The 15,267-nt window shown below is 35.1% G+C and overlaps 1 protein-coding gene across 2 annotated transcripts in view; it reads left to right on the top strand.

Annotated features, from left to right (window-relative positions):
• USP9X (ubiquitin specific peptidase 9 X-linked) overlaps positions 1-15,267 on the top strand; it is a 110,905-nt gene that overhangs the window by 44,166 nt on the left and 51,472 nt on the right. For both annotated transcript variants that reach the window (XM_064497482.1, XM_064497474.1), the window contains exons 12-16: positions 697-903; positions 1,723-1,859; positions 6,939-7,072; positions 12,178-12,265; positions 13,948-14,290. In XM_064497482.1, coding sequence (XP_064353552.1) covers positions 697-903; positions 1,723-1,859; positions 6,939-7,072; positions 12,178-12,265; positions 13,948-14,290 — 909 coding nt within the window. The remainder of the gene's footprint in view (positions 1-696; positions 904-1,722; positions 1,860-6,938; positions 7,073-12,177; positions 12,266-13,947; positions 14,291-15,267) is intronic.

The following is a 15,267-nucleotide window of genomic DNA, read 5'->3' as shown; positions in this document are numbered from 1 at the left end:
CAGCTTTGTAGACTCAGTTTCCTGGTTTTAGAAAAGTGCCTTACAGTCACGTTTTGGCTTGCATATAATTTGTGCATAAATTAATGAGTCTCTGGTAAATATAGGCCTAACGTTTAGTAATCTAGGTATTCAAATAAATAGTAATCTAGATATTCCAGTAAATACTCAGGAATTCCATGCAAAAAACATTATTACTTGTGTCTTACACTGAGAAGTAGATATGAAGTAATGTTGTATTTTTAACTTATTCAGAAAGAGGTTAGCTTGATGCAGAGAACATTTGTTTTGGTCAGGTTCAGAGGTAGTAGTGATGCTAAAACTTTACTTGCTAGTGATTATAAGTAATTTAGAAGTCTTAATTATAAGCAAAGGAGTTTTTAGAAAGTAATTGCAAGAAGCACTGAGGCCATTATTTTGACTACTGTTGAACTTGTCAACAGTCTTGTTAACTTTAAATAAACATCACAGATATGCTTGTCAGATCTTTAAGAATTTTTTTTAAGTTGAATGCATCTCAGCAGTAAACACTAGAAGAGCTACTCAATTGTTTGACTTCTGTATTGATATAATGTGCTATTTATTTTCATTGAAAGAAAAACTTTATATTGTTGCATCATTTATAACAGTGCAGGTTATAATGTTTGGAACTAAATTAAAAAATGAGTCGTCTTCATATTGAATAAAATCTTTCATTAGGCAAGTTGGACAAATGCAAGCAAGAAACAGCGTGAGAAACTACTTGAGTTAATCCGTCGTCTTGCAGAGGATGACAAAGATGGTGTGATGGCACACAAAGTGCTGAACCTTTTGTGGAACTTGGCTCATAGTGATGATGTTCCAGTTGATATCATGGACCAGGCTCTTAGTGCCCATATTAAAATCTTAGATTACAGCTGTTCACAGGTGAGTAATCTGGTATGGGGTGTATTGTAAAATCAGTCACTGAAAGTTTCCTTCCACCCCTCATGTAAAATTTAAGGAGTTTGGTAATTTAACAAACATTTTGCTGTTCATGAGACTTGTATCCTTCTATCAATGTCCAGGTATTCTTAAAGTGTTATGGGACATGTTTTAGGTAGCAGAATTAGGGCTTTAATTGGAGAGGGCTAAATAAATTAATTTACTGTTTTACTGTAACTAGTAAAGCAATCAGTGACGTATTATAGTGATGACCATGTTGGAATTAAAGGTACCAAAATAAGTAGGAAGAAAGGGCAAGTGTTTTTTGCTCCCTTTGCATTTTCTTCAGTTTAGAAAACAGTTGCTTAAATAGAGAGGCAGCTAATGCCTGTCCTCATTTTTTTGTTTTCAAGTCCTTTACATGTTGTCAATAATACTAGAAAAGACCTGGAGAGGGACGCTGAAACTACCCTGCTTTGAGCTTTGAACACAATTAAAATTTTCTCTGTGGTATTTTCATACTATTCTTTTCCTTTTCTCACTTCTCCTAGTTTTGCCATAATACTAATTCCTCATGGTTGCATATTCATCCATTATTTGTGCCTGACAGCCACTGGCAGGTTTTATTTTGTTTCTTAATTGTTTCTTGTTATTTTATAGCAATTTACTCTGAATAATGAGTGGAAATAACTGAAAGAGGAGAAATTAGTTACTGATGGCCCTGTTACGTGGCGTTGTACATTCTATTCTTTCTGGGAAACAAAGTAAGGGGATGTTTTTGGTTTCTGCAATGTACTTGATTGTGAACACTTGCTCTTTAAGGACCGAGATACACAAAAGATCCAGTGGATAGATCGTTTTATAGAAGAGCTTCGCACAAATGACAAATGGGTCATTCCTGCACTGAAACAAATTAGAGAAATTTGTAGTTTGTTTGGTGAAGCACCACAAAACTTGAGGTAAGAATGAAATGCAAATCGGATTTTGTCTGTTACAGTTGAATGGGTTGGAATGAGGCGGTTTTTGTTATGAGGAGCAGGGAGAATTTAGTTAAAATTATTATCTGTGTTTAAACATGCTCTTGGGTTTGTTTTAATGCTTTTTAAAAATTCTCACGTATGCTGTGTTTAGTAAGAGAGCATTAGCTGTTTTCTCAAACGTGCTGATCTTCATTTTTAGAAGGATAGTTGTCTGATTCACAGAAAATCTGTTTTTTTTTTTTTGTTGTTTTTTGTTTTTTTTGTTAGGCATGGACTTCCCTGCCTAACAATGGAGTTACCTTACATAGTATAAGTAAAATACATTGTGTGTGTATGGACACGCGTGCACCTGTTCTTTGATGATAAGTTTATACAGGTCATGTAGTTTATGTAGCTGAAATCAAAGGTGACATTTTTCTATTGTGGAAAATACTCTACGAAAAAAGCCAAAAATTGACAAGCTTCGTTGCATTACTTTGAGTACGTTTTCATTAAAGAAACGTCTGAGATTCTGTGCTCTGAACATTTTCTTTCCTATCCATATAGGAGTCTTTACAAACTCTAGAAAAGTGTTGTTTGCTTATCAGTGCATTGTAATTACTTTGTTTTAATTCTTGAAAGCAGGTAGACTGTTCAAATCAATGTTGCTATTAATGTACTTACAAGAAGGGTCCAGGCAGGGAAAGTTGAAGGATAAGTCTTCAGTTTACATGAAATTATCTCTTTATTGGTATCATTTTAAGGAGCTGTGAGAATGCTGCATTCCTGGCTTTCAAATGTTTCTTTATTCGTTTAGATTCCAATATGTTTTTCAGTTTTCATGACATTTTGATCCTTTACAATTTTTCAAAAATATTGTCTAGGGGTTTTCCAAAAGGGTCACAAAAATACCTGGTTGTTAGCAGATAACAAGTTTCTTTTCTGTATCTTGGAGTCCTTGACATTCTGTATGCAGCAAGGTCTGAGGGAACGTAGCTATCTGGTTGTTCGTGGTACTTGAACAAGTTGGATGCTTTTTAGCACAGTGCCTTAATGAAGAAGCTTTGCTTTAAGCAATTATTGAAGTGGTGCTCATTCAAGGCACTGGTGAGGTTTCTGCTCCAAATTAATCTTGGGCGAAACCTAAATTTCTCTTTTGACTGTAGAAGTTCAGGTTGCCTGTATTGCAGGCATGTGTACAGTTAGATGGTTTGAATCTCTCTCCTTTCTGTCAGGCCATCTCTTCAATTCCTCAGGTTTCTGGCAAGCCTGTGTTTGTGTGAGACAACACCTCAAATTTTTATGTAGAGTGTGAAAACAAATATGGCAGAAAAGCAAGCTTTGAATTAAAGACTTTAATCAAAAGTCTTTAAAGATCTCTTCCAGTCTGTATTCTGCTGATAAAGGAGAAGCCTTTATTAGCAAGATATTGTCGAGAGGGTTTTTTAGTCAGATATTGATACTGCCCAGGTGACTGGAAATCCCTAGTGAGAGAAAAGATCATTTTGAGGTAATTGGTGACTTCCCAGTCCTCTGAGTATTCTGGTTTCTGATAACTCTTTAACGTTGATGTAGTTTGGAAATGGTAATGCATGTATTTAGTAACTATTACTATCGACATACCTTTTTTGACATAAAATTTTTTCTCTAGCATTGATCCTCCTAGAATTTGGGTTGAAAACATAAGCAGATGTTTTTAACAATTGACAAAGATTCCACTGGGCTTTGTCTGTGCAATATTAATAGCATAAACTATATACTCTATTGGGTGTTTCAGTTCATTGGCAATTAAAGGTCATTTTGGAAAGACCAAGGCTACTGATTCGTAGCAAAAATAGGTATAAGTTACCTTATACCATTTGCACTATAGAGGTTCTTTTCAGGAGGAGGACTGAATTATTGTAGCTAATCTTGCAGTTGAATAAAATTACAAATTGCCTATGAAGTTATTCTGGCAACATTTAATTCCCTGACCACAAAGAAAAGCTACATGTTTTGGGAAGCTTACCTTAACCAGAATTACAACAATGTAAAAAAGTAATGCTTGGATATGTGCAAGGATATCTTTTAATATCAGAATAGTTAACTTTGCATACTGATATTGGTGTACAGGAAATTAATCATCTTTATTTTCTCTGGGTTGGGTGATTGAGAGAGGGCCTCCCCTAGACCAGTTTCAAGCACTTGAGTTTGACCTGTATCTACTTTAGCAGTATAAGATTGGTTTCCTAAATGAATTGCTGAGAATTAACTGAACATTGAGAGGACCTTCTGTTAGGAGTTCAGGGATTTGTGACTGCTTAAAGACAACAATGAATTTAGTTTCAAGTCAGTTTTTAGCCTAAAAAGTAGAATTTGCTGGGTTCCGTCCCTGTTACTTGTCTCTTTCCTGTCTGCTTCTAAAGGTTGATAGCGTATTAGTCTAATGGAAGAAGTCTTAACTTAAAAAGCCAAGTCGCATGTGCAATATTATGTTGGAAAAGTTATGTGTGTGAAAACTCAACTTTAAAAAGAAATCCATTTAAGTTAAAAATTTTTGGAATTTTGCCTTTGTCACTGGAGAATGTTTTCCTACCAAATATGCATTCTAGTCACTAAATTTTCTTTACTGTTTCCAGAACACTTTGGCACCCATCTCAAAATGATAATTTTACATGTTCTTATATGTAGATCTTTGATATCCATTTAGCAGAAGCACAATGAAAAGATGACAGTTCTGCTGTTAACTTCCCTTTTTCACATGTGCTTCTCTGTTATTGATAAAGCAGTATGTCACAGTGGCAGCATAATCAATGAGCCCAGCCTTACATGCTTAAGGAATAATTCAATAGTTGTGTGTGAAGTTTGCTTTAATTCTGGAAAGCATACTAGAAACTCTGGTTGTTGTCAGATCAGCTTTTTTCTGTGTATGGAGACAATCATCTTGCCTTTGAATCCGTCCTAGCAGATCATTAAAATAGCTGCTTTGTGCATGTTGCTTACAAATACTGTGCAACAAGATAGCTCATAACTCTAGTTCTTAGAATGCTTCAACTTTTTGAAGTAATTGCTAACCAAGATGCATCCATGTGTCCAAATTTACTGTTAGTGCATGTGGGTTTGTTGAGGGAGGAAAAGTGAAAAATACCTATCTTAGAAGAAAGTCTTCAGCTGATAGCTTTGTTTTTGCTATACTTAATATGGTTGTATTAGCTTTCCTATAAAATAAAAACTTCTATATGTATGTGCATACAGATGTGCATATAAATACAAGTGCATGCTATTATGGCTGTATAATTCAGTAAAATACCTATTCCTGCTTATGCTTGTTCCTTTAGTTGTATCATCATATGCATCTCCCAAATTGTCAAAGTTCTTATTTAATATTATCCTTTGTAAATGCATCTTTTTGTCTAAAGGTAAAATCTCAGCCACTAAAACAGAGAAATCCATCTTTCTGTTTTTGGTGCTGGATTATCGTCAGCAAGGAGGATTGATGGAGATGGAATGATATATAAGTAGATAGTTTCTGAAAGTGAAAACTTTCTCTTGTTGTCTCTGTGCAATATGAAGCCCTCTGTGTCTTCTGCCTTCATATGCCTGTCCATTTTGTTTGCTTTCCTACAAATGTCTGCTTTTTTTTTTCAAACACAATTTGTACTTTAAGCACATCTTTCTAGCTGTTTTGGAAACCTCTGCATATTTTAAAATTGAATTTTCTAAAGACCCCTCTACTTAGCAGACCAAATACTGTTGCTTGCAAATAACAAAATTATTGGGTGTCTGGGATGGTTGTTAATGGTGTCTCTGTCTTTTAAGCCCAGAGTGACAGTGAGCTCTGGCCAAATAGATCAATTGCCCTGTTGTCATTGCGTCTATAGTAATGTAGAGTTATCTGAGACAAGATCATTGTCAGCTGATGCTGGATCTGGGATTTCTTGCCTTCCCTACTGTTCTGAAAAGGTGTGACAGTACTCCTGAGTGCTGTAGATCATCTGATGCTGAGACCCTGTTTCCCAAGAAGAATGAGAGTTCTCACCAGCAACCCATTCAGCTTAATTCTAGGGTCTACCTCCTTTGTGTTAAAGGAAAGGAGAGTAGTTCTGAAATTACATTTATATTTCTTAAGGACAGGCTTTGGGATCATCTGAGTGGCAATACAATGAGTAATTCTTTTTCTCCCTCTTGGTCTGGAAGAGCAACCTGGATTTGCATTATCTATACAGCCAAGGTTTAGTGCTCTGATAGAGGCTTTTTGGGGCTACACCACAGAGGTGATTAGTCCCACATTTTGGAATTTGATAGTGTTCATGGCATGTGGGACTTGAGCCCTGTGTTTCCACTTGCAGTTTACTTGGTAAAACAAGTGTGACTAATGTCTCTTTCAGGAAAAGCATTTTTTTCAGATCTTGATAGTATACTTAATTAACACCTGATTATTTATTTGGGGTGGTATTCCTTCTCTTGAACTCTAATCCTGTTTCTTCTTGGAGTATATGCTCTTTTGTGTTTGTACCAACTTTTTTTTGGTAGGTACTGTTAGAAAAACATAGATTGCAAAGTTGTTCAGGTTTTCCAAGTATTGGAAAAATTGGCTTGCATTCTTGGCTAGTATGTTTCATTATAGTTTTAAGGTTGTGAGCTTTTATTTTGAAAACTGACATAGTTTTACAGAATACTTATCTTAAATTTAGGGGAGAGAATATCAGGTGGGCGCTGAGAAAACTATAGTTATAGGGATAATAGCTATACAGTCAAATCTCTGTCTTTACTATCCAGTTTGCAAGCAGGTATTTCCCTGCTGCAGAGACGTTCTCCCCCTCGCATACTGAACTCCTCAGATTGCTTTGATGCTTTTCATACTGATCGTAACTATAATCCTGATTGATTAACTGCTCTTAATAACTAGTACAAACTGTTAATGTGTCGGGGGGGAAAAAAGGGACAAATATTGTCAGAGACTTAATATGCTTTCTATAATAAACCTCTTATCAAAATTTGGAACGTATTTCAAAGACACAAGTTTTTAGAATCAGTTTCTGAACTGTTAGGTGAAAGATGCATCTGCTTTTCTGTAATACACTTGTATTTTAATTTCAGTCAAACTCAGCGAAGTCCCCATGTGTTTTACCGACATGACTTAATCAATCAACTCCAGCACAATCATGCCCTAGTTACATTGGTTGCAGAAAATCTCTCTGCCTATATGGAAAGCATGAGGCAGTATGCTAAAGGTAAGTTCTATGTAAAAAATGCCTCATAAATAAAGTATGTGAGAACTCCAGTTGAAAATGATCTTGAAAGCAAACTCTCATATTGAAATAATTGATAAGTTTACTTGCTTAATTTTAGAGCAGGTGTGGTATTGGCAGCCTTTGTATTGTTAAATTGGGTCAAAACAAACTTGAAATGTAAACATTTTGTTTCATAATTGAAAATATGTGGTGTTTTACAGTAGAATATTGGAAAGTGACTGCTCATGTTTATCTGTGGATTGATGCACATCATCCTGCCCTAGTTATTTTAGGGTAGTTATTTTGTGAAAAGTCCTAGTAATAGTCTTGAATTTTGCCCCACTTCTGGTCTTGGATTTTTGTAAGCTCCTTTGAGAATTTTTTTAAATAATCTGTATTCGAAGCCAGTGTTTGGAATTTGTCAGGGAGAAGGACTTAAGACCACTGGCATACCGGTTCTTTTTACTATGCAACTCCAGTTCTGTTTAGTTGCTTTCTCATTGCATGTGTTCTCAGCAATACTTTGGCAGCACATATTTTAGTTTTTATATATTTCAGTCTAAGCTCAACCCTATGCTGATGAGTTTACACTCTTACCCTTGGAGGAAAATAGCCTTCTAGCTACTGACGTAGAATTCGGACAGTAAGGAAAGCCCTTCTCTGTGACACTGGACTATAGTACTCTATAAAGTAAGCCAACAGAATTGGGGGGGGGGGAGATGTAGAGCAAGCTCTCTCCACCTTCCTGGGACTGGAAGTAGGGACCATTCTACCCTGCCATAACATCCTACCAGCCTTTCAGTTGCATCTCAAAAATGAAATGGTGTATTATGTTAAAGGTTTAGGAATTCAGCATTGACTGTTCAGAGATACTAAGATATTGCACATTGTAAAATACATCTGTGTGTGTGTTCATCTTCCTGTTTTTTTTTTCCTTTTACCTGAGAGAGTTACTTACCAAAAGTAAGTTTTAGTTAAAGTATGCTTATGTAGGTTGCCCAGCCACCTTTAATTGTGGAATTCATTTAATTCGGGAGTGCTTGATATCTATATGTAAAATATGCCTTCAAAGACTTTTGTTTGAGGTGTGGTGCTATATGAAGATGTTGGCTTCAGCTAGATACAGGTCAATGAGAGTGACATTTAAGCTGAATCTTCAGACTGCAGCTGCATTTCTCTACTGAGGCATGCATGGGAGGGTTTTCCCTAATTTAGTTTGCTTAATTCATGATGGCATTGTAGAAATTAATGTTAAAATTGTATTAAATGCTTTTTATTCTCACACCGTAGTATTTTAAGCTTAGTCTTGTCCAGAAAGGTGGAATATAATATGCATTATTTCATGTAACTTCTGTAAGCTGTTGAGTACCCTTTGACTTTGGTAAAGGATAGGAGAGGGATTACAGCTTGAATATCCTTACTGAAAGCAAGGCAGTAAACTTAACAGGTGGTTTAGGAACTCGTAAGCTTTGTTCATTTGATGCAAAAATGACATTCCATTTATAGTAAGTGTCACATTTTAACTGTATGGACAGCTTTGTCCTTTCTCTTGGGCTTTGGCTAGCTATGAAAATCTTGATGTAGGCCTCAGGATTATGGAGGAAGCATAACCAGCAACTGTGCAGTGCAGTGTTATTTTTGTCCAAAGATAGCCTACATGTACTATTCATGTATGAACTGATCCATTAATTTCAATTAACTTTTAACTCTGGAACTGAAAAGTCATTTATGACAGTTTTGTTTACCTATCACATTGTTGATTATTTTGGCAGAAAAATTTGCCTAATGTTTGCTTTACGTTTCAAAATGTCTTACGTGATTTTTCTGGTGCCAAAAAACACATTCTTTCCCTTCCAGTCGACTCTGACTCAATAATATAAACAATTTTGGAAAAAAGAGAATTGTGAATGTATAAAGAGTATAAATTAAATCTAATTCCAAAGTAATTAAATTTTGCTTTCTTAAGGTGAAGCTGCCGCAAAGTATCTATTCATTTGCCCCAGAGTGCAAAGCCAGAAGGATCACAGTGCAGAATTTTTTCTTAGGTGCTTTTATACACAATTAAGGCCAGCCAGAAAGTATCTCCTAATATTCTAGATACTAAGACAGTAATAATCATTTCCAGTCTATAGAACTTTTATTTCAGTTTCTACCTTGTACACTAAATAGAGCAGAATACAGAGAAAGCACTGTGGTGTTTGTAAGCATCCTCATATTTCCATGCCTTCCTGGAGAAGGAGAGAGAAGATGCTTGGTGGGAAATAAATGAAAGGAGAAGAAAGAAACTTATACTGATTATGTAGGAAGCAAGAACTGAACAACTGTAGAATCAAGCTGAGTTGGAGAACATGAAGGAGGCAGAGGGAGAAGATACAAGGCAAACATCTAATCATAGGAAAAAAATGCCATAGGAAAAAAAAAATTCTGATTGTTCACAAATCTTTATGGTAGTTAACTCCACAATTAACTGTGTAATTTGTGAAAATGTTTTTGTATTAGTTTTGAATTTGCCATAATTTGATTTTCCTAGAGCTGATGTTTCTGTTCTCTTCTTATTCATTAATGTATATTCTTTTCTGCAATATTCCCTGTTACGGTTTTGGCTTTTAAGCTTTTCTGGTTTTTGTTTTTTTTAAGTCTACTCTTTGTTTCAATTTTTTTTTTCTATGATAGTTGACTTTATCTTCCACTGAACTTTCTCTTTCCCCCAACTCTGCAAATTCCTCCATGAAATGAAGTGACTGGTACTGCATGGTATAGTCCTGAAGGAAGGCATGCTTTTTAAGTATTTGTTATATTTGTTCTTACTCTTTCTCCTTTTAATCTGGACATTTTCAGTACTACTTTTGCACTGCTTGATAAGGTCTTCATGGGCAAGTTAACAGTGCTGTTCAGATCTGGAGTTGATAGAATTAAGGATCCTGTACCACTTACAGTACTGAAAATTTCTGTTCAGTGATCATTTGCAACATTTGTTCCCCTCCCCTTCCACTCCTCTGTGTGGAAGACATTTTTAATGACATCACACTTAGACCTCCTGGGGGAAGTAGTGTAGAATTAAATTGGGCAGATGTCTAATGAAGCTGAGATGGAGAATAGTAAGGGAGACTGAGGGCGTTTTTCTGTTTGGGTGTTGGTTTTTTTTTTTTAGTTCAGCAGTTTTAAAAATTCTTAAATTCTTAATTCGTTGGCCTTGGATGACTTCAATACTCAGATTCTTCCATTGCTACCACTACTGACATTTGAGTCTGAATTAATCTCTATTCATACCAGAAAAAAACAGCATAAGTAGTCCCCCCAGTTCCTAATAACATCTGTTGAACACTTAAAGTAACTAATTTTCATTTCTCTGCAATGTCATTATCTACCTTAGTAGCTTCCTCTACTGGACTCATGGTGTCTTTTTCAGGTTTTCCTACTTCAAATACTTATATAGTTTTTCTGTTGCTAGTTTTATAACATTTTCTTTAGAATTGGTTTTGACCTGTTTCTTCTTTTGAAAATTGTCTGTTAATGCTGGCTCTGTTAAGGCTAAAATTTAAATTTTTGAAAGGTTTCTAGTGGACAGAATGTTTCCAGTCTTTTAGACTTACTGGTTTACTACTAGTCTTCTGACTTCCTTTATTTAATTTTTAATTTAATGTACCTTTTGCACATTGTATGTAGACAACAGTATTTATGACAATTACTTTCTTTAATTCTAAAAGCCTTCTGACGCACTTCAACAGTTAGACTAGCATTTTTTCCTTCCTTAGTGTAATAGGAAATACTTCCCCCCCCAATTTTCAAGCTAAATTTTACCATGGCTCTGGATTTTGTCATGGTACAATCTCCCACAGTTGAGTCATTTTAGTTGAATGTAATCTGTGTAACTTTACAAATAAGGTATATAGCAATAATTAGATTATAATGGAGGAGTCTTACTGAATGTGTGTGATGATGAAATATTTCTGACTAGTACAGATCAAAGACCAGAGCTGTCTTATCAAAGAAGCATATAATAAAGTGATGCTTCCTGTTCTGAAGAATTCTGATATCCGCAAAGGTCCGGTCATGCTAATTTATGACTAGCATTTATTGATATTACCTGCTAAAGGAAAGGACCATTTTTCTGAATTTGAATTGATTTAATGGTTATGAAATTTCTACCTCTGAAGGTTACGTTTGTACACAGTAGTGTGTTAGTGTTAAATCCAAGTCAGGGCTCCTCAAGTTCTTGGAAGTACCACTAGTTCTTAACTGTTTTCTTCTACTGCGAGGAATAAAGATCAGTACATTAAGTACATTTAAGTTCTTTGAGAGATGTCTGGATTGTATTTCTTAAAAATAACAATAATAATAATAATAAAGTTTCCATATGGCAAACAATTGTTTGTTAGGCAATATTGTTCCAAGATTTGAAAAATTATGTATAAAAGGTGATTTCTCAGTTTACTTCCAGATCGTACAACTATTGTTCTGTTTCAAGCTCTCAGTATTACAGGTATCTTGTTTTTTATACCTGTAAAATTACAGTAGATAAAGTTGTCATCTTCTTTCCTCCTCTGTGTGATGACACACACACACACACACACACTCTTAGGATGGTACTGAAGAACTGGAGTTGCAGTTTTCTTTGGAGAAATAAAACCTAAAAACTTAAAACTGACGTTCTTGAAAAGACGCTCTGTAATGAAGCGAGACCATCCTTAAAAAAAACACTGAATAATCTGAATGATATATTTGGTATACTTCTACTTTACCAGGCTTCCTTCCCAAAGAAAATGTTTGAAATACAGAAAAATTGATTTAATTAGAATGCAGATTCTTGATTGTTCTCTAATACTTCCGTTATACTGAATGGTGAACACGTATCTGCAAATAAATATTTGTTGACTTGATTATAGGCTTCAGCAATCTTTGCTTATGCCCACTTTAATTTAGAATGCAGTATTAGCTGTTAGCAAGCTGCTAAAAATGATTTTCATACATCTTACTGGAAACTTACTGTCCTTTGAGTGGTTTTAATTATGTTCAGAACAGCAAGTTATCAAACATGAGCTACCCTTCAAAATCAGTATGTCTTTTCTGCATGTATTGTCTAATAAAAGTTTTCATATTTGCAGAGCATGGTGAATATGATCCTCAAACTGTAAGACCAGGGAGTAGATACAGTCATGTGCAAGAAGTACAGGAGCGACTTAATTTTTTACGGTTAGTTTTAACATGATCATTTGTTAAACTTCTGTAGGAATACTTTAAATACCTACAATAAATAGCCATGGTAATTGTTTCTCCTGTCTAGTTTTAAGTTGCTGTATTAACTCCTTTCAGATTCAGATGTGAAAATGCAGCAAATGCTTTTGGGTTTTATCCATTGGGCTTGTATGTTAATAGTGGTATAACCAAATAAATATTGTTAGGGTATATATAGTAGGCAGATGTATTTTTTCTGCTTTACAATTCAAGGCTCTGATTCTGCACTAAGATCTGCATGGGCTTTTTTCTGTCTGTGTGCAGAACCCTACTGACTTGAATATAGGGTGTATGTGGATACAGTTACATACTTTTTAAATCTTCAGCGACGTTATGTTAATACGTATTTCAAGGAAGGATATGTCCATGTGTCCTCACTTGTTTTACTGCATCAAATCTGAATCCGTGATCGTAGATTGACATGTAATTGCAACAAACGCTCTCTTTGGGTTGTCAGCAGGTGACCCTTAGAGGTTAGAATAAAAGAAAAATAATTTGTATGACTTTTGACCAGATGCTGATTGAGTGAAATAAGAAAGCAAAGGATGGCTGCTTGTCACAGAGCTGCAGTTATGCTGATGCTTTTCAGGCTGTGTTTCACAGCTTTTTCTTCTTTACTTTTTAGACAGTTTAAAAATACAAGAACTATCAAGTTCTAAAGCATTTTTAATAACTTACTTTGTAGGGGTGGGGCTTTTTTACTTTTTGTAACTTTACTAAGAGTTTCTGAATTAAACTGAGATGTTAAACAGCTGTTTTATCACATTATGCAACAGCCTGTGGCTAGCAGACTTATGACTCCTATGTTTTAACAAACATGATGTTCTTGAAATTTAAGTTCGTGGGTTATTAATATAAAGGAATTAATGATGTCCCGTGACACTTCCTACATAGAATATGTAGGTAGCAATACCTGAAAAGCAATACCATACTCCAGTCCCTCGTTTCTTTTACATGAAAAAAGATTTTGCATCGGAAAAAATGATTTATGAAGAACCTTGATTATCTCATGTTTTTCCTGAAATGTTCTTAGAGCTAACTCTCATAATTTAAGACTTTTAATAGTTCTTTAATAATAGTTTAGTGTAAATCTAAAACCCAAAAGGAAAAGTTTCCAGTTCCTTGAGTTCTGTTTCAGGCTATATCAATGACATATATATACAATGAATTTGTGTGCGTGTGTGTGTGTGTGTGTGTGTGTGATTTTGTCATTCTGAATCATCAGAAAGGCATTTCAGATAATCCAGCAAAATGAGTGCTAAAAATAATTGTGAAAGAGGCAGAAATAATTTTATCTCATATGTTGTGACATGACTTTTAAAAGAAATAGTTTACCTTAAGAGATTTATATTTGTATATAATATGTAAATCATATTCAGTATTTCTTTAAGAAACACTTTTTGCCTAACTTGATTCCTTTCTTGTTTAGTAACTAGAGTTTTGATTCTGCAGACTTTTACTAAGAAATCACAGGACTGCTCACATGAGTGGACTGATGATGTGAATAAAGTTTTCAGGGCCATACTTATGATATATACATGTGTAAAGTGTATATTCACATTTTTCATGTACTTTTTACTGAATTGTGACTCTGGATATCAATTAGACAGTATTGTTAATTGTCTTTTTTTTTGCTCAAGATTTTTATTGAAGGATGGTCAGCTGTGGCTCTGTGCCCCTCAGGCGAAGCAAATATGGAAGTGTTTAGCTGAAAATGCAGTTTATCTTTGTGATCGCGAAGCCTGTTTTAAATGGTATTCCAAACTAATGGGGGATGAACCAGACTTAGACCCTGACATTAATAAGGACTTCTTTGAAAATAATGTGCTTCAGCTGGATCCTTCCCTATTAACAGAAAATGGAATGAAATGTTTTGAACGTTTCTTCAAAGCTGTGAACTGTCGAGAAGGCAAACTAGTAGCAAAGAGACGAGCCTATATGATGGATGATCTGGAATTAATAGGATTAGACTACCTTTGGAGGGTAAGTTAATTTGAGGAAACATCGGAAAAGTTGACTGCTAAGTGTCTCAATCTTTTTTTATATATTTTTGACAATTTGTAAGTTGTTAATTGTAGACTGAAGTTACAACAAGCTATTTTTTCAAGCCAGACTTACAGGCATTGACTCCCCTGTCTTCCCAGTAAAGATGTAAGTTGGTAACTTTGTAGACTAATCTTGAATTTGAATTTAACAAGGAGAGAAAGTTACTTGAAAACATTGGGTTTATTAGTATCTGTGTATGCACATGAGATTAAAAATTTGCTTGTCCTATTTAAGAAAGGAGCACTCCAGTTGAGTCATCTGTAGGACACTGAAACGTATGATTTAGTTGCTCACTTTCTCACTTTGCCTGAACAGTGGCTTTTTTTTGTTTGTTTGCTTTTTCCTGCCAGGCTTCTGTTTAATAGTTGCTCAGCTCTGGGAGACAAGAGGCACTTTTTCTCTAGTTAGAACTAAACTTTATTTTGAGCGTTTTTATAAGCTTGTTCATGTTATTCATTGAAGAATGGTAAACAAACTGAGGCGATTCTTATTTAGACCAAGTAATCGTTGGTCTGAATCTTTGTCTTGTATCCGAACTCCTTCCTGAGCATGGTTGTATCTGTTCAGTAAAAACTTTGTAGCTTTTTGGTAAAAGCTTTCTGTTTCTTTCCAAATATAGTAGTGAAAAACATCTGATTTGATACTTACTTTTTTCAGGTTCTGTCTAGTTTTCAAGAACTGCAATAGAACACAAGGTAGCTGCACTCTGGCAGGATAATGGTGCCTGTGTTTTGCAAAACGTATGCCATATATAAACAGCAGTCTCTTGTAGTTTTGGATGCGGCCTGTTGAAGGGTTAGGTAGGGTCATGGTTTTGATAGCCAAAACCAAAATACACTGGAGTTTTATACAAATAAGTTTTCACGCAGTGGTGGTGTACAAAGTGCCCACACAATGCCAGTATGTGTTAGTTG

The sequence above is a fragment of the Dromaius novaehollandiae genome, chromosome 1 (assembly GCF_036370855.1).
Source record: "Dromaius novaehollandiae isolate bDroNov1 chromosome 1, bDroNov1.hap1, whole genome shotgun sequence".
Classification (NCBI taxonomy): domain Eukaryota; kingdom Metazoa; phylum Chordata; class Aves; order Casuariiformes; family Dromaiidae; genus Dromaius; species Dromaius novaehollandiae.
Note: the sequence above shows the minus strand (reverse complement) of the source record. Positions and strands in the feature narration are given on the sequence as shown.